Genomic DNA, 23,345 nt, shown 5'->3' on the forward strand with positions numbered 1-23,345 from the left:
TCTTGTCAGCCCCACCTCTCACCCTGTGGCCCAGTGACCTGCACAGCCCACCAGGACCCCCAGGCTTGGCTGTTCAGAGGTGAGGAGTCCCTGGTGTGACAGCAGCAACCTTGGAGGTCTCCTGTGTCCCCATGCATGGGGCAGCCACAGCCCTTAGGCGTTCCTCACCCTCTGCGTGGTCTCCGCCCACCACGCAGAGAACAGCTCTAACATGGACGAAGCAGTGAGGGATGCCAGAGCATCTCCCCCGCTTCCCTCCAGGCTCAGAGGTGTCCGTGCGAGAAGAGTCTGACGGTGACCAGAATCAGAGTGATGATGGTGACGCGGAGACGTCGCCCACGAAATCCCCAACAACGCCCAAGTCGGTGAAAAACAAAAACTCTTCAGGTACAATATGACCAGGGTAGGGGTTGCCGGGGAGAGGGTCGTGGGTCAGACCCGGGAGAGCAGCATTCCCTGGGGACGGGACCACCCTGAGGATGTCACAGGCTCCCCCTGGGGGAGGTGGCAGGGCTGGAACAGGGCCTGGTTGGATCCTGCTCCCCTCACCGCACTCCAGGCACGACTGTGTTCAGCCCAGTGGGTGCAGGTGGGCAGGCAGGCTGGCCAAAGGAGGACCCTGGGATAGATGGGGTCACTTAGGTCCCTGTATGCCAGGCTGGGGACAGCACTTTCATCCCTCGGTTATTGCTATTTTTCTTTTTTGTTGTTACTGTTTAATGGTTTAGTTTGTTTATTTGAAAGCCAGGGTGATGAAGAGAGGGACAGAGAAAGAAAGATCTTCCATCCACTTGTCCACTCTCTAAATGGCCACAATGGCCTGGGCTGAGTCAGACCAAAGTCAGGAGCCTGGAGCGCTATCCTGTCTCTGCTGAGGGTGGCAGGGATCTGAGTGCTTGGGCCACCTTCGCCTACCTCCCCAGGCTCGTGAGCAGGAAAGCCAGGACTCAAACCAGCGCTCCTAGAGGATACCAGCGCTGCAGGCAGCAGCTTAAAGCACTGCGCCATCACATCGGCCCCACGCTTTGGGTCCTAGAAGGACATCATTTGTCCCTTGCTGCATAAGCGCTGGAACTGTGTACTGAGACAGGCGACGTGGTCACCCCGCCAGAATGGAACTGACCACTGCCTGTGTGATCTTTCTATCCGCTGTCTGCTGTAGGCTGTCTCCCTGAGCCCCAGAGGGACGCAGAGACACAGAGAGGTGAAGTGACTCACCAGGTCACACAGCTGTGCCTGTGAGCCTGCAGGCATGAGCAGTGGGTGTGGGGCTTCAGGCTTTGAACAGGTGTATTTTAGACTCCAGTAGAAAGGATCAACCCATCGCTTCTCGGCCTTTTGGCTAAAATCAAGTGAAAGGATCAACCGGGTGTGTTGGGAGCCACAGAGGGATGGAAACAGTGTCAGAGTGGCTGGCTGACCCTTCCACTTCACCCTGGAGACTTTCACGAGGCTGCCAGCAGCACCACCTGGCAGAGCCCGCCGAGGGCCAGAGACAGCGCAGGGTGCTCAGGGCCAGTCCCCTGTTCTCACAGAGTTCCCGCTCTTCGCCTACAACAACGGGGTGGTGATGACTTCGTGCCGCGAGCTGGACAGCTCCCGCAGTGCCCTCTCAGCTGCCTCTGCCTTTGCCATCGCAACCGCAGGCGCCAACGAGGGCACCCCCAACAAAGAGAAGTACCGGAGGATGTCCCTGGCCAGTGCAGGTATGTGGGGCTGGGAACAGAGCCTGCCTGGGATGGCACTCACACATACCTGACCTCAGCTCTGGGCTCCCATATCCTAACCATCCTTTCTAGCGTACTGGGGTGCTGGGTCATAGCCCCTTTCTTGGCACCCCTTCTGAGCTGAACCCAGGTGCTGACCCCCCACACCTGGAGCCTCAGGGGCTCAGGCTGACCTGTAGCCTCCCTTGCAGCTCCAGTGCCCTTCGGCCACTTGGTCAGCTCCATTCACAGGGTGAGGCCTGCAGTAGAGGGGCCGGTGGCCCTGTGCGGCTCTCCCAGCAGCCTCTTGGAGACAATAAGGGCTACCACAAGTCCAGTACTTGTGGGCTGTGCTGCCAGCAAACTCATGACCTCCATCCTGAGGCCCTGAGCTTGCTTGTGACATGTTCCCAAGGTGGAGTCTGGCATCGGCTCTGCTTATGACTCCACCTTCCTGCTGATGCACACCCCGGGAGGCAGCAGGTGGTAGCTGAGCCCCATGGGAGACCCAGATGGAGTTCCGAGCTCCTGGCTTCAGCCTGGGCCCCACTGCAGCTGTCACTGGCATTTGGGGAATAAACCAGAGCAAATCTGTCTCTCGAATTTGGAAAAAAAAATCCTGATCAGCCCCACCTCTCACCCCGTGGCCCAGCAGCCCTGAAGAGCCATCTCAGGGCCCTTGTCCCCTCTGCCATGCCTCCCACCAGGCTTTCCTCCTGACCAGAGGAATGGGGACAAGGAGTTTGTGATCCGAAGGGCGGCCACCAACCGTGTCCTGAATGTGCTGCGACACTGGGTCTCCAAGCACTCTCAGGTAGGAGCTCCCCCAAGCCGCCTGGGCCGGTGGTTCCTGGAGATGGGAGAGCACAGTCCCCAGAAACCAGCAGCTGTCCCAGCAGGATGGGGGGAACCCCAAAGCCACCCATTGGGCGATGTCAAGAACACACAGAGACGAGCCACCTCTGTCTGCAGCAGGAACCACAGGTAGACCTGTGGATGCAGAGGGCCGATGGCTGGCCCTTGATTTTGCCCTCCCCCTTGCCAGTGTGCCCTGCCTCTTAAGTTTCGAAGTCCCAGTGTGCCCAGCCGGGCAGCCAGTAAAAAGTGAAGCAGCCACCCCCCGTGCATGCAAGGGCAGAGACCACTGCAGAGCAGTAGCCAGACATGCCCGTCCCACCTCCCTGGCAGGACTTTGAGACCAATGAGGAGCTCAAGTGCAAGGTGATCAGCTTCCTGGAAGAGGTGATGCATGACCCAGAGCTGCTGACCCAGGAGCGGAAGGCGGCAGCCAACATCATCAGGTACGGGCAGTGCCAGCCATGGGCAGCCCGCGTGGCCCAAGAGGCAACACTACACCTGGTACCTGCTGCTCCATGGACTTCAGAAAGTTTAGGAACAATGTATATCACGGGGGGCAAATGCCATCTTTATTTAATTTTCAAAGGTGGAAAGAGAGATGAAAAGTGTCTTCCACTCCTTAATTCACTCCCCAAATTTCTGCAACAGCCAGGGCTGAAACAGGTCGAGGCCAGGAGCCCGGAGCTCTGTCTGCATCTCCCATGTGGGTGGCAGGAGCCCAAAGGACTCGAGCCACCACCTGCTGCCTCCCAGGGTGCACATGAGCGGGAAGCTGGCCTGGGAGGCAGAGCCTGGACTCAAACCCAGACCTTCCCATATGAGATGTGGGTCTGTTCACCAGCAACTTGACACACAGCAAGGCCAAGACCAGGCCCATGACCCTCAGTTTCATGAAACTTCGGGGAAGTCCCTCATGTTCATGGATTTATAATAAATGTATTCTCGTTTTCCATGAACTTTTTCAAGTCATGCATGATGATGCCCAGCCAGGATGCCACTGCCTCCAGCCCAAGTCCTGCAGAGCGTAATGCCCCACCAGGTCTCCATCCATCATCATTGTGCCCCTGACTTGGACCCATCTGCCTGACCTTGACGGTCCACTTGCCTTGCTCACCTCTGCCAGTCCCCTCTCAGCTCAACTGACCCTTCCTAACCCGCTAGCCCTGCTCCTCGGGTCTGGGGGAATCCCTGTCTACGAGGCCCTGCCCTGCTGCTGTAGGCACCTCACTCACGCAGCATGAGAAGTTAGTTAAGGAGGGACTGGTACATCCAGGCAGGGCTGAAGGTGTGGGACGTGGCTGCCCAGGAGGGAGGCGTGGCTGCCTGAGAGGGAGGCGGGCCTCACCCTCCTGTTCCTCTCCAGGACCCTGACCCAGGAGGACCCAGGGGACAGCCAGATCACGCTGGAGGAAATTGCACAGCAGGTGAATCCACCTGTCCACCCTCCACCCTCACCGGTGCTTCCATCTGAATTGAACACATCTACAAGATCACGAGTTGGTGTTTCCTGCCCCAGGGATCATCTGGTGGCCACAACTCCACCAGGAGACACCAACATCTCCTTTTACAACACCCTCAGTGCGGACCTCAGGACACTCCAGGTCCCTGCTCCTCTCCCACACACGGCCCCGATGGAGAGCAGAGAAGGTGGTAAGGGTGGCCCTGGTGGCCCCTTGAAGACTGCCACTGGCCCATCTTCAGCCCCTACAGGCACAGCTGCCCCTGGCATGGCCCCCTGCTCCCCACTCCTCCCACCTCTGCCTCCAGCTTCCTGAATCAGGAGTCTGCTGGCCTGGGGCAGGGCTGGGACACACCACCACGCCTCTGAGAGCAGAGGGCTGGAATTGGGGGTATTGCAACACCAACTACGACTGCCAGGCTGGTGGAGGGGAGGAGGCTGGCAGAGTGCTAATCTCTTCCCCTACTTCTGCTACAGGAGGGCTCTCCCCTGGCTCCCACTGCCCATCAGGGACTCCTGGCTCCCCTGAAACAGCCTGGGACTCAGTATTTCCTGAGCTGCTCCTGAAACGAGCCAGTAGCCCTGTGAGCACACAGTGGCAAGCCCCAGCCCCTGCCCTCCAAATCCCCCACCCCTAAAGGCTTTGTGCTTCTCCCCACACTGGCCCCCACTCTGTGTGATTCAAGGAACACACAGGACTCCCCACCTCCCACCCTCTGACAACACACACACAGGCCATGAATCTGATTCCCTAATCACCAGCATCCAGCTAGGGTCTGACCAAGCAGATGTGGTCATTGCCTGCTTGCCAAGGAATAGGAGGGACAAGGAGGGTCATGGCCAGAAAGGGGGCTCTCTGCTCCAGGTGGATGTCTCTTCCCTTATAGACCACACCCATGGGCTGCTTCGGGGCACTGGGCACTGCCAATCAAATGAAAGAAAGCCCAAGAACTGCCCCCTTGCATGGCCTGGTCAGCCTCCAGTGACCCTATTCCTGACCCATGCCTCTGTAGATGTAGAGATCGCCCAAGACCCTCCCACCATGGCCTCTGTGCCTAGGAAAGCCAGCACTGCCCTCTCCTCCAGGCCCTGCTGCTGTTTCCTGGGTTTGTCCCCTGGCCCAGGGGCCCAGGTGGCAGACACCACTCAGGTGCTTTCTGCTGCGGGAACTTTGGAGCCAGGGTCAAGGTCCCCAGCCTTGGAGCAGGCAGCAGACTCTGGGCGCAGGACAGGGACATGGCACCGGGGGCAATGACACCTGGGTGTCCACAGCTGCTCCAAGTGTGTGAAGGGGGTGGCACTGAGCCCATGAGGGACTCAGGTGGCGCTGAGGGGAGCCACAGCCTGGGAGCTGGGGCACCCATGCCATGCCCTGTGGGCCATATACAGCTGAATAGTACAGTCCAGACTTTTGCTTCTGGAAGCTTCCATTGTCTCCTTCACAGGTTGTGGTGAGGGCAGCCTGCAGGTAAGCCAGGTCCACGCAAGAATGTGTGACAGTCCTAACACACAGGACATACACAGAGACCTGCATACACACAGACTTACACTCACACACACGGAGACCTGCACACACACACACAGCCTGGACCCACACGCAGGCCTATAAACACACACAGACCTACACACACACACACACACACACACAGGCCTGCACAAATTCACATGCGCGCACACACACACACACACACACACACACACAGGCCTGCACAAATTCACATGCGCACACACACACACACACACACACACACAGACCTGCTCACAGACCTATGCAGTGCAGAGCTTGACAAGCAGTGGGGTCCAGCTCCTCCCATCCCCTCCTTCCACCTACCCACTCGCCAGGGCAGAGGCGCCCTCAGCAAAGTGGCAACCCCATGGGCCTGACAACAGCCCTTGCTCCCGCAGGCCGAAGGCATGAAGGCTGAGCCCTTTGAAAATCACTCAGCCCTGGAGATCGCCGAGCAGCTGACCCTGCTGGACCACCTGGTCTTCAAGAAGATTCCTTATGAGTGAGTGGCACAGGACTCCACGCTCTCCTCTGCCCATCCTTGGGGGGTGGGCAGCAGGCAGCAGGACTGCTTACAACAGACGCACACACATGGGAGAGGCCTCATTTCTGCACCCATCTTCTCTCCCATCAGCTGTTCTCACAATGCGTGCATGTGTGCACACATATATACACACACTTCTGGAAGATTCCTCCCAAGGAGCTCTAGAGAGTGTGTGCGCGCACATGTTTACACACGAGTCAGTGTGTACTTCAGTGCTCATGTGTGCGTGTGCAGGAGCAGGCTGTGGAGACAGCTTGGGAGTTTGAAGAATGCCCAGGCCTGGTGTTGCTCACTCTGGCCCAGAACTGGTCACCCCACCCCCCGCTCGTCCTAATCACATGACTCAGTAATTTTGCATCCCTCCTTCTCCATCTAACAGGGGTGTTTGTTCCTAAGCCCTGAAGATGCTGGCACGCAGCTTTCGCTCTGGTTTGTAAAGTGGAGATAAACATGTTTGCAAGCAAATATGCCTGCAGAATGCCCCAGAACTGGAGCCAGCAGATGGGGGACGGTGCAGGGGGAAGGCGGCTGTGATTCACTGCTGCATGTTTGGCCTCTGCCCTCTTGCGAGACACTCCCGCCTGGCACCTGCGAAGCCCTCCCCAAGTCCTAGGGGAGGCTGACGATTCGCAAAGCAACCACTGCTGCTGGGGTACAGGGGTGAGGGGGCATTCACTCACCTCCTCCCCCTGCTGCTGCTCTGAAGCCTGGGCAACCCCTGTGAGGGCCTTCCCCCAACCTGTCCCCCTTCCCAGAGCTCGCTGCTGGTGTGGCCTGCAGGCACCTGTCTGTCTCTCCGGCTCCTGGGGAGGCCTCCTAGCCACCGTCCCACCCCCTGCTGCAGGGAGACTGAGATCTGGGTTTCCCTCAGCAGGAATCAGGACCGTCTCAGCCAGTGGCTGTCGCTGTGCTAAAACATGTGGGGCCACGATACTGACCAAGACAGACTGCTCCTGTAGCCCCTGTCTGGGCCTCATGGAACCACGTGTGAGAGGGATGACGCCACAATGAGGCAGGAAGCTGGAACAACCAGAAAGGGGACCAGGCTCGCTGTCTGATCATAGCCTGCAGTCACGGGAACTGACCAGGGACCAGCAACAGCTGCATTAAGTCTTTCTAGGGGCTCTACTCCAATGACATCATCACCTCCCACTAGCTCCACCTCTTAAAGATCCCACCACCGATTAGGGACCAAGCTTCTAACACGTGAGCCTTTGGGGAGCCCACTCACACCCCCTCCCAGCCACAGCCAGGACGATACACAGAGCACCCACCATGCCTCACAGTGGGTGATGCACCTTCCCTCACGCCAGCCACACTATAACCCCCTGAGCAGAGCACTGTTCCCATTTCACAGTAGGGAGACTGAGGCCCCACACTGTGAACCCACATAGCAGCTACAAGGCAGAGCCAGACTGGGGCCCAGGGTTCCTCCACTGGGAGCCCAAGAAAGATGAAGAAACAATAACGCCATGAAACCAGCAAATCTCACCTCACCCAGCCTGGTTATCTCCCACAGGGAGTTCTTCGGCCAAGGCTGGATGAAACTGGAGAAGAATGAGAGGACCCCCTACATTATGAAAACCACAAAGCACTTCAATGATGTGAGTACAGGGTGGGCAGCTCCTCCGTGTGAGGCTGCGGACAGGGTGGGCCATGGCCGCGTAGCCAGGGGCTAAGAGCTTCACCTTGAGTACAGAGCTTCTCCTGTCCAAGGGTCTGTGCCTTGAAGGGTCCCACGAGGATGGACAAGGACAATCACCCAGCGACTCTCAGGCCAGCAACAGCTCAGGGCGAGCCCTCAGCCACCACCCCACTCCGCACCCAGCAGAGTGATGAAGTGAGATTAAGGACCAGAGAGGAGGGAACAAAGGCCTCCTTGCCAGGCGTCTTATTTCGTGACCTCCCCAGGGCCTGAGAAACAAGTCTTGTTTGGCTGGAACATCACGGCCAGCTTTTCTCTGACACGTATAAAGATGCTGCAACAAGCTTGTGGGAAATGCCCATTATGGAACAAAAAAAAAAAAAAAAAAAAAAAAACTGCACACAGATTTCAAAGCTGTTTTGGCACCACAGTGAAATAATCTTTACTATTATCATTTAGTTGAGAGATGGACAGGAAGCTCCAGGCTGTGTGCCAGCCAGCACCCCAATTCCCGGAGACGTCATCTCTTTCCTGGGAAGCACATGAGCCGAGGACCAAACTCAAGCCATGCCACTAGGATATCTTAACCGGCGTCTTAGCTACTGAGCTAAACACACCTGCCTCCAGCCTTATCCAGTTTATTTCCCAGAAACTATTTGAAGTGCCCTCATATATTTTCTTTAAACACTTGAAGCTTCCTGAAAGTTTGGCTGAATGCTTCAATTGCCCACGACACAACATCCAGACACTTCCGCCTCTTAACAGGTGCGGTGGCCCCACATTACAGACATCAGATGCCCCAGAGCCACAGGGGAAAGAGAGAGGGATTCTCGTGACCAAGGTGAGAGTAGGCTGGTATCTGGCTGCTGCCCCAAGATCTGCCCCTCGGCTGCCTGGGGACGAGATGAGCAGGGCCCCAACGCTGGACCAGGAGTACCTTCTTGGGGACACACAGAGAAGCACAGGTTCTCACATCTGCTGAGACCAGATGGCAGGTGCTGCCTGCCTTGGCTGCCTGGTGTGCAAGAGCCATGTAGGGGGAAACCCAGCTCCTGCAGCTTCCCCACATCCGCTCAGGCAATCACAGGAGCCCTGGCCTCTCAGCCTCGTGACAACCCTGCCCTCGCTCACACTTGGCCCAGTCCTCTTCAAGGTTAATCATCAACACCCGCCAAGAGCCCAGGCAGGCAGGGGTGGGAGTGAAGGACTCCACTTGTCCTGACTGCTCTGACAAACCCAATCCATCTTGGAGGGGGGCCTGGCAGCCTGAAGGACATGAGAATGGCCCAAGCAGGGACCAGCGCCAAGTGGCTGTGTGCTGTCTGGAACTGGCCCCGGCCTTCTCTGTGTGGTGAGATGGAGTCAGGGGAGTCAGGACCAGAAGTGAGCATTCACGGTGACCGCTTACTGGGCAGTGTGCCCAGGGTTTTGTAAGCAGCAGCTCCCTTCCTTCTGTTTGCCCCATTTCATGAGGAAAGAAATCAAGGCTCCCAGAAGTCACCTCTGTGACTCAACCCCACATCACACAGCACCAGTCTGCCTTTGAACCCACGCAGCTGGACCTCAGAGGCTGCTGCTGTGGGTTCAAGGCACCCAGACCACTAGCTCCTACGATTGGATCACCATGGCCTAAAGCCATGCTTCTGCACCTCTTCCTGGCTTCATTAACTCTTTTTTCTTTTTTTTTTTTTTTTTTTTATTTAACTTGAAAGGCAGAGAAATAGAGATCTTCCATTCACTCTCGCCACCCCCCCACCCAAATACCTGCCACAGCCAGGACTGGCCCAGGCTGATGCCCCAAGCCTGCAACTCCAGCTAGGTCAGCCACATAAGCTGCCACCTGCTGCCTCGGGAGTGTGCTCTGGCAGGAAGCTGGAGCTGGGAACAGAGCCAGGACTCGAACCCAGGCATTCTGCTATGAGATGCTGGCAGCTCAAGCAACATTTCACCCCCTGTGTCAAACGCCCACCCCCTCATTGGCTCAGTTCTGATCTCTGACTTTGAGGGCCGTAGCCTTGTCCTGCTGGCTGGCACTAGCTCAGGTCTCCATGTCCAGAGCTCATATGAGGCAAGCAAGGTGCCAGCTCACTCTGGTCCCTACACCCATTGTCAGCCTTTCCCTGCCCTAGTGCCAGCTTTTTCAGGATGGTGTGGGACAGAGGTGGCAGAGATGGCAGGTCTGGCTCTTGAGTTTTAAGGGAATGCTAGCATTTTCCCACTTAGGATGCTGTTTGTTTCCTTATCAAGTGAACTCATCCTTCTATGTGAATGGCTTTTCTGACCAATGACTGAGTTTTGTCAAGTGATACTAAGCCGTCAAAAGGGTCATGTGGTTTCTCTCACATAGTTTACACAGGTGTCAGTGACAGGCAACACATCATCTTTTTCTAAAAAGGCAAACATCTCTGCCTTCCAGGGACAATGTCCCGATAATTCAAACAGATGGATGCAGGAGTTTTGTACATTGTAGTATCCATCTCCAGTGTTGCTGGCTTCATGGAACAAATGACCAAGCCACTCCTTCTGCTGGCTTCTCTGGAAGACTTGACAGATCTGTTCTTTTCACAAGATTGGCGCCAAGCAGGTGTCATGGCACACCAGACGAAGCACCTGCTTGGGCAGCCCCATCCCATGTCATAATGCCAGTTCCATTCCCAGCTCCTGATAATGGTCCTTGGGCCCTGCTTCCCATGGGGGCGACCCAGGTAGAGTCCTGGGCTCATAACTTCAGCCTAGCCAGCCCTGCCTGTGGTGGCCAATGGTTGGGTTCATTCTCCCTCCTCTCTCTCTCTCTGCTTTTAAGCAGACAAAAAAAAAAAAAAAAAAAACTTTTTTTAAAAATACTGGTGTAACTTTCATATAAAACTATTGGAATTTAGCATTTTCTTAACTAAAAAAAGGGGGGGAAGAACATCTAAGTGTTAGAGGTGTAGCATGCAACAATGTTATTTTTTTTTATTCATTCATTTTGATGGAGTTACAGAAAAATATAAGGAGAGAGATCTTCCATCCACTGGATTCTATCCCAAAATGGCCACCATGGCCAGGACTGGGTCACGCCAAACCAACAGGAGTCTCATCCAGGTCTCCCACATGAGTGCAGGGGCCCAAATTCTTAAGCCATCTTCTGCTACTTTCCCAGGAGCATTAATAGGGAGCTGGATAGGAAGCAGGTTAACTGAACTTGAACCACCGCTCCAATATGGGATGCAGACAGCCCTAGAGCATAGCAGGTAAAGTTGCCACCTACAGCACCAGCATCTCATATGGATGCTGGTTCCAGTCCCGGCTACTCCGCTTCTTGATCCAGCACCCTGCTCACGTGCTGGAGGAAGCAGCAGAGCCTGGCCCCCGTGCCATTTCTGCATATCAAGTCTTGACCCAGCTACCCTCATGAGCTCCGTTATTTGTACTAGCCGTTTCTAAGTCATCCATCCACCCTCTCATCCTGACCATGCGTGCTGCTCTGATACCCTTCCTGTCTCATTTCGTGGGCTCAAAGATCAGTAACCTGATTGCCTCAGAGATCATCCGCAATGAGGACATCAATGCCCGGGTGAGCACCATCGAGAAGTGGGTGGCCGTGGCTGACATCTGCCGCTGCCTGCACAACTACAATGCCGTGCTGGAGATCACCTCCTCCATGAACCGCAGCGCCATCTTCCGCCTCAAGAAGACGTGGCTCAAGGTCTCCAAGCAGGTGCGGGGCGGGAGGCCGGTGAAGCTGATGCTCCTGCTGCTGCCAGCTGGGGTTAGACTGGGGCCAGGGGCATGCACCTGGAGCCTGCAAGCCATCGGCTCCCACTTGAGTGACCGACAGCCAGGAGTGGGCAGGGGGAGGCAGCAGTTGTCCAATACAGTGCCCTCCTGCTTGGGTGGGGACAGAAGGTGACTTTGTGGGGATCCACTGAGATGGTAGTCAGATGACCCCACAAGTTCCCATCCTGGGCTCCTTCCCCCTTTCCCAGACCAGTCTGGTCACTACAGAGATAGTTGATTCCTTAAGTATGGGCTTGGTTTTATGTATTCAGCACGTGATTCTGAAAACATAGACACACAAAGTGATGCCTCCCCCAGGAATAAGGTTCCCTGTGCTGGTGGGGTCACCTCTCCACAAAGGAGCACACAGGAGGCTCTCCAGCCACTTCTCTGCTGCCGTGTGGCTGCCCCACCCCAGCCAGGGTGTGTGTGGAAGACTGAGCAAGCTCCACCATGCGCCCACAATGAGGTGCCCTGGAGCCCCCAATGCTTTCACTCTGCACCTGCAGACTGTGCCCCCTCCCTGCTCACTGCATCACCTGCTCCTCAATCAACACCCTCCTCATACTAAGGGCAGGTCATGGTCCCAGCCAGCCAGCAAGCAGCAGGGCAGCAGAGCCTTCCCTCCTAAGAGGAGCAAACTCAGGACATCCCTGTGACATCTCTGGCAACTTTGTTTCCTGCTGCAGCCCCTGCGTGGCAGGAATGCACACTGAGCAGGGATGCCCCTTGGATCTCCTGGGAGACTGGGCCACTTGCTTTGTGGCCCACTGAGATGCCACTCTTGTCACTTTCGTGGATTCTAGTAAAGAACAGAACCAGGCTCGTCTAGCCACAGGAAGCTCGGGTCCAGGGTTAGGTAGGCCCCCGAGGAGCCTCTAGGTCATAAGGGCTGGTTTGGCCCCTGAAAGTCCAGGCAGGGCTGTTGGTAGAGCCTGGTGCTCTGCCATAGACCTGACTTTCTCTCCTCCACCCTGCGTTACCAGGATCTCACCATCTTGGTCAGAGCCCCTGCAGGCAAGTCTAGGCTCCCACCCTGTTACCTAGGGCAGTTAGCAGTCAGGGCATGTGACCCAGCCTACAGCCCTTCAGGAAGGCAGGCAGCAGGACCTGGGGCTACCCTAGCCTGGTCCAGAAACCCAAGATGCCTCTGGCAGACTGGACACCTCTCCTGAATGCCATGTCCAAGTCCAGCCCAGCTCTCAGCAAGAGTTCGATGGTCATATTAGGCTTGAGACTTGCCATTTCCCCCTTTCTTCTTTTAATTCCTCTCCCCCATTCACTTCACATGAGTGAGCAAGTGGCGGTCTGGAGTCACCTCTCCCAGGGACACAAGGCCTGGGGAGCCACTTTGGCTAACAGTATGCTTTGGCCCCTTTTGGAGGGGTACATTCTTGGCCAAGGAGAAGGCTTCTACTGGATCAGCCCTGGGATCCACCTGCTTTCTGACACCATCCCCATGGCAGGCTTCCTGCCAGGCCCTGACTGGTGACGTTTCCACCGCCCATTGGGGTCTACACTTGGCAGAAACATCCATCAGCCCTGGAGCCTGGGGTCCCAAGGAGGGACACTCCTGACCCAGCCAGAAGAAACAGGCTGCTTCAAATTGGGAACAGGCCAAGCGAGTGAGTCAACTCAGAAAGCAGCAGGTCCGCAGCAAGCACAGAGACAAGGAGGAAATGGAGGTGTGTGCAGAGGTGTGCCTGGCTCAGAGCCGTGTGCAGAGGAAGCCCTTGCCAGAGACTCCTTTGGATGCTCTTTTATTTTTTAAGATTTTTTTTTTATTTTTGTTTGAAAGCCAGAGTTACATAGAGAGAACGGGGAAAAGAGGGAGAGAGGTCTTCCATCCACTGGTTCACTCCCCAAATGGTCACAACGCCCCGAGCTTGGCCAATCTGAAACCAAGAGCCAGGAACTTCTTTGGGTCTCCCATGTGGATGAAAGGACTCAAGCACTTGGGTCATGCTCCATTGCTTTCCCAGGCACAACAGCAGGGAGCTAGATGAGAATCAGAGCAGCCAGGACTTGAGTCAGCAGTCCATACAGGATGCTGCTCACCCCCAACAGGTGAAAGTTTAACACAATACACCATGACTCTGGCCCTGGACACAGTTGTGCCCTCTGTACCCGGTGCCACTTCTTCACCCAGAGCCGTGTGACCAGCCGGGCCTCCTGACCTGGTTTATGCATCTCCCAACATTCCAGGGCACCTACCTGAACTGGGATTGATTGCCCTTGGAGAGCACCAGGAACTATGTTGCCATTTCCAGGATGAAGGAGGCAAGGCAAGGGGAGTGGTGATTTGCCCGTGGGCACACCCAGAGTGGGCGACAGAGCCCAGGGTGGGACGGTTCTCCAGGTTGTTCTTCTGAAGCGGATAGGAGAACAAGTGTCAGGTGGCGCTGCGGGGGAGTCAAGACCTGGGTGTGTGGCGGTCCTTGGGCACTGTGTGTGTGAGCAGAGTACACTCGGTCTGGCATGCACCAGGCCTGCAGCTGTCTGACCCAAACCCAGAAGAGAGAGGCGAGCCTAGAAGGGCAACTCCCTCCATTGGGTGGGGGATTAGCTTAGCTGCTGTCTGTGGCTAACCCCAAGCGTGGGTGTGGGCCTGGCCCCTGGTTGGTCACCACCGTGGGCCAGCCAGGCACCACAGTGACCATCAGTCCCAGTGCAGATTTTGAAGACCAGAGTTGGCTGTGTCATGGTTTGGGAGGGAGGAGGAGAGGACCCCAGGGACGCGCAGGGAAAGCAGTCTCCAGGTGACCCCGACTGCTGTGTGCTCCAGACCTTGACTATCAGGCGCTGAGCCTGGTATACTTGTTTGGCAAAACGCCTTGGCACAGGGGTATTTTCCTGTCTGTCCAGGCTCACTCCTTTTTTTGGGAATGGGCCCCAATCCCTCTGTACCAATGGGATCCCCAAAACTCCTCACATGGCAGGAACCCTACTTGCCCTCACCCACATTTCAGAGAGGTGTGTGCATGAACTCTGGCACACAGGGCAGGGACCTGGATCTGCCTCTTGAAAGGTTTTTGGGGGTACGGTTCCCAGACCTCTAGACCCAACCTCCAGTCCCCCTAGATTCTAAGTGCATGTAGTCCTGGCGATACCCTGCAGGGTCGGCACGGGCCGAGCCACGAGCGAGCCACATGTGAGTAAACAAACCTTCTAATTCCTTCTAGACAAAGGCTTTGATTGACAAGCTCCAAAAGCTTGTGTCATCTGAGGGCCGATTTAAGAATCTCAGAGAAGCGCTGAAAAAGTAAGTGCACGTGTCATTTCATCGCTGTTCTCACAAAAATACTGCAGCTCTGCATGACAGAGGTGTTCGCCCACTATCCCCCGGCTGCAGCAGGAGGCCTGTCTGTCCCTCTGTCTACCACCAGATCCCTAGACCTCCCCGCCCCCCCGAAGGTGAGGCACACTCCATCATCTGCCAGGGAGATTCAGGTTCTGCAAGCATTTCCCAAGAGCCCTGGCGTGTCTTTAGGGCAATTGATCAGTTTCCTGCCATTAGGTTCCCATTTTCTCTTGCAACTCAGACCTCCAAAGCCTGCACCTTCAGCCACCCCCCACCCCATTCCCAACCTTGGAATCAGAGACACGCAGCCAAGGGTGTCCTCACAGCACATGCCAGGTGTTCCCCTAGCCGGGGAGCCCTACAAAGAAGCCCTGCATCCTTATATTTAGGAGCAGGGTGGAGGGGAGTAGTGAGGGCGGTTCTGGGCGTAGTAAAATGTGCCTCACCCTGGCCTGGGCTCAGGGAATTCCAAAGACGCCTTTCCAGCTGGGACAGCCAAGGTGATGCCCAGACATTGCCAACTGTTTCCTGGGGCAGGGGGGTGGAAAGAAGCAAATCCACCACCCTGCAGTGCCAGAGGTGGGCCACAGCCTGCCCCTTCTCCTCGAAGGTCACAATGGCTCAGGCCTGTGGGTGTCCCCACCAGAGCCACACACCCCTGGGAGTCAGGTATCCCTCCCCTGGCTCCCTTCAGTCACCTTGGCTCTCTTTGCGTTGCCCAGGGTGCTCCTACCTCTCCGGGCCTGAGCAACCCATGCAGCAAGGGCTCAACGGGGTCACTGGTCACCACCTCCTCCCCTCCCTCACCCCCGCCCTGCTGTGCCTCCTCGCCTTGTGTCCTCCCTGCTTCTTTGGCCTGTCCTCCACCGGCTCCGTGTGCCATCGCCTTGACCATCTCCACTTTGTTTGTGTCCTCAGACAGACGCCCCACCCATCTGTGCTGTCCGGCCGTCTCTCTTCCGCCCGGGCTCCCCGGAGCCCCTGTGCGGCCCCACCGCGCATTCACCAACCTGTCCGTCTTGGTCCGCCCGCGGGCGCCGCTCCATCTGCCTCCTTCACATGGCTTCCTCGTCCGCCGCCGCCTGCGTGGCCCCCCATTCTGTCTCAGGGTCCCCGTCCTGACTGTCTGCCCCCCTCAGGGTACCTGGAGGCCCGTGTAAGTGCCTCTTCCCCATCCTCTGCCCACCCCCACCCCGACGCACAGGGACCCCAGCTGGACTTTTCCCAGTGTTTTGGGAGCTCAGCTCTTTGTGCAAACCAGGAAACACAGGGAGGGCCCTGCTGGGCAAGGAGGGGACACTGGGACTCTGAGAGTGTCCCCTTGGAGCCGTGCGGCATGGACAGCAGGGGTCTGTGTTGCCACGGGCAGAGCCGGTGTTCGCAAAAGAGATGAGGGGCTGTATGGGCAAAGCAGGTGACCCTGGTGGGGGGCAGGGTCTCCCCAAAGTTCCTGGGAATTGCACAGAGTGCAAACAGCTATACAACAATTTCCGTATCATCAACATTTGAAATCCACCTGGCCATGAGATTTGGGGCCTTCTTTATAGTTCTTCAGCCCCATTCCCACGTCCCAGGCATCATTCTCAGCCTGTCATTCAAACAGCTCCTCTGTGCCAAGCTGGAGGAGAGCGTCACAAACTTCAACCAGCTATGGCTGCAGCCCCATATCCCAGGCCCTCTGTCTTAAATATCCCCTGCACACCCTCACAACCCTAGCTATGCGTACCCTGACAGTGACCGACTCTCTCCTTCACAACTCCTAAAGGCATACCTTGTGGTGAAGGCCACTGGGCCATCCCCTCCTCTCAGCTTGCAGCTGGTCAGAACATAGGTGCAGGCCACATGGCCTTGGCCGAGAACGAACTCTGGTGGCGGCGTGTGGCCTCTGCTCTTAGTGCTGTGCGGGTTCTGGCCACCCTCTTAGGCCCGGCCCAGCCCGGTGTCTTATATATGAATAGGAAGTACTTCCTTTCAAGGGACCCAGAACACAGCTTTCGTGTAGCATGGGGACATCGAGAGCAGGGCCAGCGTGACCCCAGACAGCTGTTGTGGCCCCCAGGAAAGCCTAATGTCAGTTGGTGTCCAAGTGAAAAAACACAGCCAGATCCTCCACACTTACCACTGAAGCTTTTTTTGTTTTTAAGATATATTTATTTATCTGAAAGGCAGGGTGAGAGAATAAAGAGACAGATCTCACATCTACTGGTTCCCTCCCCAAATGGCCCGAATGACCACTGGGCCAGGCCAAATATGAGAGTCAGGAACTTCCTCAGGGTTTCTCGGATGGGTGACAAGGACCTGCCTTCCCAGGGAGCTGGATCAGGGGGGTAGAGCAGCCAGGACTTGGTCCCAAGCATCCTGATGGTGGGCACAGGTGCCTCCTCAGCGCCTTAATCCACTACATCACAGCCCCGGCCCCAATCTGTCTTTGCCTTGGAGAAAGTAGCCCATTGGCATCCCAGGGTATTGTTGGTAAGTAAATGATTTAGTCCTGTCATTTATTTTTTTTCTTCCATTTGAGCCTTCTTTGTCCTGGTTCCAACAAGAGAAGCTGGTATTGCGAGTGATGACTGAACTGATTAAGCCACAACACCAGCTCCTGAGATGTACAACCCACAGTGAAAAAGTTTTAATAATAATTACATATGAAGGAACTTCAAAAAGTATATAAGCAAACAGGATAAAAAAGAAAGTTTATTTTGGTGAAAAAGCATGTGATTTATGCCTGCTTTTTCCTTGACATGTTTCCCATGATCTCTTGGAATGCTTTTAACATTTTTTGGGTACCAAAGTAAACTTATCTTTTACTTCCACAAACTTTTTTTAATATAAAAGTTACTTGTTTGTAAGTGTTACACAGAGAGAAAGGGAGACACACAGAGAGAGATTCCTGCATCTGCTGGTTCACCCCCCCAGATGACCACAACAGCCAGAGCTGGGCTAAGGCAAAGCCAGGAGCTTCTTGCAGGGGCATTAGCAGGGAGCTTGATCAGGCCAGCTCCCTAATACAGGATGCCAGCATCACTGCATCCCCCTGCCTGCCCCAAACCAATACTTTTAGTCTGTTGTCCATGCAGCACCAAGCCACTCTCAGGCCACCAGTGTTCATTGGTGTTGTCAGATGCCAAGGACCAGGGAGGAGAGGCCAACCCAGGATCACACGACACACAGGCGGGAGACACAGCCAGGGACTTCTGTTCTTACTATGCCATCCTCCCTGCCTCCCCCTCCCCCAGGGTATCCTCAGGGAGCCAGGTGAGATGGGTGGGAGGGAGGGACACCTGCCCCGTGCACTCCCCCTGCTCTGTGTGCTGGGCTAGGGACTACAGAGGGGTCCCCCCAAGCAAGCTAAGGCAGCCCCAGCCACTGGGCTCTAGGTGAGACTCCATCAGCCCCACCCATAGCCCTGCTGCCACCCAGGACCCTGACACACACCAGCCAGATTTGGCACCTTCAGCTCTGGGTCCTGACTCCCAGAAATGCTACTCCCCAAGACCCCAGTCATGGAAGCTGTGGCCCACCTAACCTCTGCCTCTTCCCAGGAGCTACTTCCTAGCAAGGGGTCTTCTGCTCTGTGCCTTCCCCAGCCTCATGGAAAGAGGTGGGGGAGGTAGCTGCAGGAGTTGAGGGTAGACCTTCAAGGGCCTCTGGTGAGTCACTCAAGGGTAAGAGCAGGATGGAGATTTCACTGAGATGAGAGGATGGATGAGTTGGAAGGGGCTGCCTAGTGACAGAGGGACTGCCGACAGATGGGTTGAAAGGGCCTTCTGGTTCCGGGAAGGTGAGGACAGTGAGGTCCCCCAGCCTTGGCAGGTGTCCTTACCGCCCGATCAGCCCACAGCCACCCCCACAATCCTCACTCGCAGCCAACTATCCCAGGCCTCGAGTGCATGGTGGGCTCTGGCAAAGCTGTGTGCGGGAGGGGGTGTGCTACCATCCTGTCCCTAAATTGATGAACATCATCATTTGCTTCCAAGTTGTGACCCGCCCTGTGTCCCCTACCTGGGGATGTACCTCACCGACCTGGCCTTCATCGAGGAGGGGACGCCCAATTACACGGAAGACGGCTTGGTCAACTTCTCCAAGATGAGAATGGTGCGTTTCCCACCCGGGAGTGTAGGGGAGTGGCCAGTGGTGGAGAGCAGGGGCTTCAAGTCACAGGCTCAGCCTCAGCCTCCCTCAAGCTGCCACTCCCTGAGGCCATCCCCATGGGCACCCGAGCTGGCACCTGCATCATCACCACCTGTTACGAGCTGTCAGCTGCCCGTCAAGGGCAGAGCCACTCCAGATCTGAGTGACCCTAAAACATAGGCCTTTATGGACATCCCCATATGCTAGTGTTCGTGGAAAAACACTTGTTCCCTGGAGCTAGATTCGGGGCTTCTGTGTCTCCTTACCAGAAAAATCTAGAACCTGGAAGGAAGGGTGGGGGTGGGGGACAAGGAGGCAGGATTTCCTCACCCATGTCGTAAACTGGGCTTCCACTCACATAAACAGAAAGAGGGATTGGCAACAGGTGAGACACTTTTCAATCATGCCAGGCAGAGGGTGGATGGCAGTGTTCCTTGCTGTGGCCAGTGGTGGCTTCCACGAGGTTGAAGAGCTAGTGTCCTGTTTGAGGACAATATTCTGTCTCCATCGCCCAGCCTCCGCTAGCATCTCAAACTTAGCTGTCAAAGTTCCACAGGTGCCTAATGGTGCTGAGAAAGCAACCCAGCTCCTACAGGTCTCCCGTTCTCCCTCCCACAGATATCCCACATAATCCGGGAGATCCGCCAGTTCCAGCAAACCGCCTACAAGATAGAGCACCAAGCGAAGGTGAGCTGGTGGCCCCCGCGCAGTGTCAGTGACCACCCAGACCAGTCCCCTCCATTCCCTCTTGCCTTGCAGCAGCCCACCTGCTCCCTGCCCCCTTCTTCAACATGAGGCCACAGGTTACAGAATCCACACACAGACCTCCACACCCATCCAGGGGCCCCATAGCTCTGGGACAAGAATCCCATCACCCTTCTGTTGCGTCTCCCCATTGCTTGCTCAGGTAACTCAGTATCTACTGGATCAATCTTTTGTGATGGACGAGGACAGCCTCTACGAGTCTTCCCTCCGGCTAGAACCGAAGCTCCCCACCTGAATGCGCCTGTGACACACATCGTGCCCTGGGACCTTGTACATAGTCGCTCTGGTCTCTGGATTTCCTCCTTCCGTACGTGCTTCTCCCAGACCCCAGACCTGCTATCCTTGTTAGATTCCCTGCAGAACCGGAATAGGAGTCCCCGCTGCCGGTGGACGCTCTGCCCACTCCTCCACGACTCACCCCTGCAGTGGCTGTTTTCGCCCAGACAGCCCTCCTTGACCTCTGTTGTCTGGAGGCCCCCTCCCACTCTTCTTGGTGGAGGGAGGGGGACAGAACCCACACATACACCAGTCTTAGCCTCCAGCCCTGCTCTCCCTCCTCCACCATGGCTCCATCCTGGGGTTGGCAGGGGAGGGGGACCCCTGAGTTGAGTCTGGCCACCCAGGCATCCTCCCAGCATGTCCCATGTAGCTGTTATCACTGCGCAGAGGGAGGGGAGGGTGGAGGGAGGTGGGAGGGCTGAGCATACCCTGAAATCCAGTCATTGACGCTGACGGTGATGCCAATTTCCAAAGCAGCTTTCTCAGCCAAACTCCACAGGTCTCAAAATGACTTCCCACACTCCCGACCAGCCCCCTCCCCATCTTGTCTTCCATTAGAACCCTGGACAGAAGGGAACCCCACCCGTTGGGTACCATGCTCCTCGACCCAACACTGCCCACCTTCCCTCCACCCCACCCCAGCTCAGGCTCCCAGCAGCCCCTGGTACGACTCACGCCAAGGTGCCACAAATTGGAGGACAGAGCCCGAGCAGGAGGTGTCAGGGGAGACCCTCTGCCCAGCCCACCCTGGAAACTGGGCACACGACATGTTACTTTTTCCTCTTCACCTACCTGTCACCACAAGCTTCCGTTGAGCTGCTGAGTCTGTAGACCTTGTGACAATTAGCCCCTCACTGTAGAACTAGGAAATCAATAACCACGTGTTTTTATTGCATATACTGTAGTCCTGTCTAAGCGCCTTCTAGCAGGAATATAGTAAGGTAGTGCTTATTCTGTGAATATCACAATGTATTTTTTACGCTGTACAGCATAGAAGACCACAGGTCAATTCCAACGTGGCAGGCATGAGCCACTCCAAGCAACAGACACTTTTGCTGTAAGCAATACCTAGTGGTATGAGAATTCTCTTTCAAGTCCTAAACTATTTCAACTTACAGCTTGTTTGGAAAAAAAACAAATTTCCATTTTTTTGTAAAAATATATGTTTCCTGATTACCTCTTGCTAATAAATCTATTCTATCTCAGGGTGAACAATGACTTTAGAGGCATATTTATCAACACCTGCTCCTTGTCAGACCCTGAGCTGGGTGGAGCAGAGGGCCAGTGATTAACTACCCCAAGCTTTACAGCAGGGGTTCGTGGAGGCCACCTGCTAACCTGGGCTAGGGGTCTTTCACCAGTACACAGTGGCCAGAGCTGGGGCCATTTAAGGCTCCGCTGGTCCAGGAAACCGCTGTCTGAAACCGCAGCACCTCCATGCCTGGGACCTGCTGTCACCTCGGAGGTTTATCAGGAGCATCCACAAGTGGCCTGTCCTTGCCACTTGTGCATCCCTCTAGGGACAGTAGCTGGGTCCCTAAGAGTGACTGCCGAGGGGGGCAGGGGATGTGTCTGATGATGTAAGAGTCCCAAAATGCCACCAACTCATGTGTTTCTCCCCCACTCCCCATTCACTGATTCACTCCCAAAGTGCCTGCAATGGCCAGGGCTGGCCCAGGGTGAAGCCAGGAGTCAGGAACTTCATCCAGAATCTTCCATGTGAGTGACCAGGAGCCCAAGTACATGAGTGCCTGCTCGGATGTGCATTAGCAGGGAGCTGGGGTCGAGAGTGGAGATTCTGATGTGGAACGTGGGTCTCCCAACCAGAGTCAGGAACAGGAAGAGGAGACAAGGTCTTCAGCCATTGTTGAAGTGAAGAAGAGACCGCTCAAGCCACACTGTCACAGAATGCTACACAAATTCCCTGGGGACAGGCCAAGAGGAAAGTCTGATGGACATTAGTTCGAGTCCCGGCTGCTCCACTTCCCATCCAGATCCCTGCTTGTGGCCTGGAAAAGCCTTAGGACCCTGCTCCTACATGAGAGATCTGGATGAAGCTCCTAGCCCCTGGCTTCAGATCAGCTCAACTCCGGCCATTACGGCCACTTGGGAAGTGAACTAGCAAATGGATGATCTCTATCTTTGCCTCTCCCTCTTTATGCAATTCTATCTTTTCAATAAAAAGTAAATCAATCTCAAGAAAAAAATAAATAAAAAGCATCTCACCACGGGGTGAAATTAACTGAGCTAACACAAGTGGAGCCTCATGTCTCTCCTCTGAAATATGCTCTGGAATCTAAAACTTTTTGAGCATCAACGTGGTATCACCAGTGAAAAACCCCACATCTGACCTCCTGTAATGGAATTACAGTCAAAACACAAGCAAGGGGAAAAAAAACCAGGCCAATTGAAGATTCTGCATCAAATCACCCTCTGGTTCCATGTATTCAGAATCCACAACACACATGCACTTTGGTGTTTAGTTTTGGCCCCCGTTCCCAAGTATCTTGCTATGTGTATGCAAATGTTCCAGAGTACGACCCTCCTGGCACTGGGCACCTCCCATGAGGGAGACTATTTGAAGAATACATGGCAGAGGTCAGGCATGACCTGGGGTGCACGTGAGAGAGGATGGGGTGTCTGACTAAACAGAGATATGGATGAGGGTCCTGGCACCCAAAGTCATGCTGGGGCCTCAGAGGTTGAAATCGAGCCAAACTTGCTGCTCCCCCAACCCCACCTCACCCCGACCTACTCCTCTGTCACTGCCACTGCGAGGTGGGCAAGCCAAGCCCTGCAGCTTCCACATGGACACCACTCTCCCGCCAGGAGCAGATGCACACCGGGGCTGGACCAGTGTGCGTCCTCATCTGTTCACCTCGGGAAAGCAGCTGATGCAGAGCCCTGGTCACCAACAGGGGGTGGTGCTGGCCCCCTGAAAGTGTCGGGAGGCACTTAGGGGTGTCAGCACTGGGTGTGGGCAGATACAAGAAGTTCTTATATCCAGGAAGCAGATGTTGCCAAACACAGTCCTGTGAAATCAAGTCTTTTTTAAAGTTTATTATCATTATTTTTATTTGAAAGAATTACAGAGAGAGAGAGTTTCCGTCCACTTATCCACTCCCCACAGGGCCTTACCAGCCAGCACTGAGCCTTTTCAAAATCAGGAACCAGGAGCTTCTGCTTGATCTCCCACATGGGTGAAGGGACTTAAGCCTTTGGGCCATCCTCTACTGCTTTCCCAAGCCATTCATTAGCAACGAGCTGGGTCAGAAGTGGAGTAGCCAGGACTCAAACCAGATCCCATATGGAATGGCAGTGCTGCAGGTGAAGGATTATCCTGTACACCATGTCAACCCCACAGAAGGGCTCTGCATGAAAAACAGCAAAT

General features: G+C 55.4%; 1 protein-coding gene across 1 annotated transcript in view; it reads left to right on the forward strand.

Annotated features, from left to right (window-relative positions):
• RASGRF1 (Ras protein specific guanine nucleotide releasing factor 1) overlaps positions 1-20,279 on the forward strand; it is a 75,036-nt gene extending 54,757 nt beyond the window's left edge. Inside the window, exons 16-27 of the mRNA XM_004577903.2 lie at positions 262-387; positions 1,536-1,706; positions 2,414-2,520; positions 2,895-3,007; positions 3,928-3,988; positions 5,929-6,032; positions 7,594-7,678; positions 11,222-11,419; positions 14,661-14,740; positions 18,757-18,874; positions 19,529-19,597; positions 19,818-20,279. Of these exons, the coding sequence (XP_004577960.2) occupies positions 262-387; positions 1,536-1,706; positions 2,414-2,520; positions 2,895-3,007; positions 3,928-3,988; positions 5,929-6,032; positions 7,594-7,678; positions 11,222-11,419; positions 14,661-14,740; positions 18,757-18,874; positions 19,529-19,597; positions 19,818-19,910 (1,325 nt within the window). The 3' untranslated portion in view covers positions 19,911-20,279. The remainder of the gene's footprint in view (positions 1-261; positions 388-1,535; positions 1,707-2,413; positions 2,521-2,894; positions 3,008-3,927; positions 3,989-5,928; positions 6,033-7,593; positions 7,679-11,221; positions 11,420-14,660; positions 14,741-18,756; positions 18,875-19,528; positions 19,598-19,817) is intronic.
• Positions 20,280-23,345: the final 3,066 nt, after the last annotated feature.

This window comes from Ochotona princeps, chromosome 6, assembly GCF_030435755.1.
Source record: "Ochotona princeps isolate mOchPri1 chromosome 6, mOchPri1.hap1, whole genome shotgun sequence".
NCBI lineage: Eukaryota > Metazoa > Chordata > Mammalia > Lagomorpha > Ochotonidae > Ochotona > Ochotona princeps.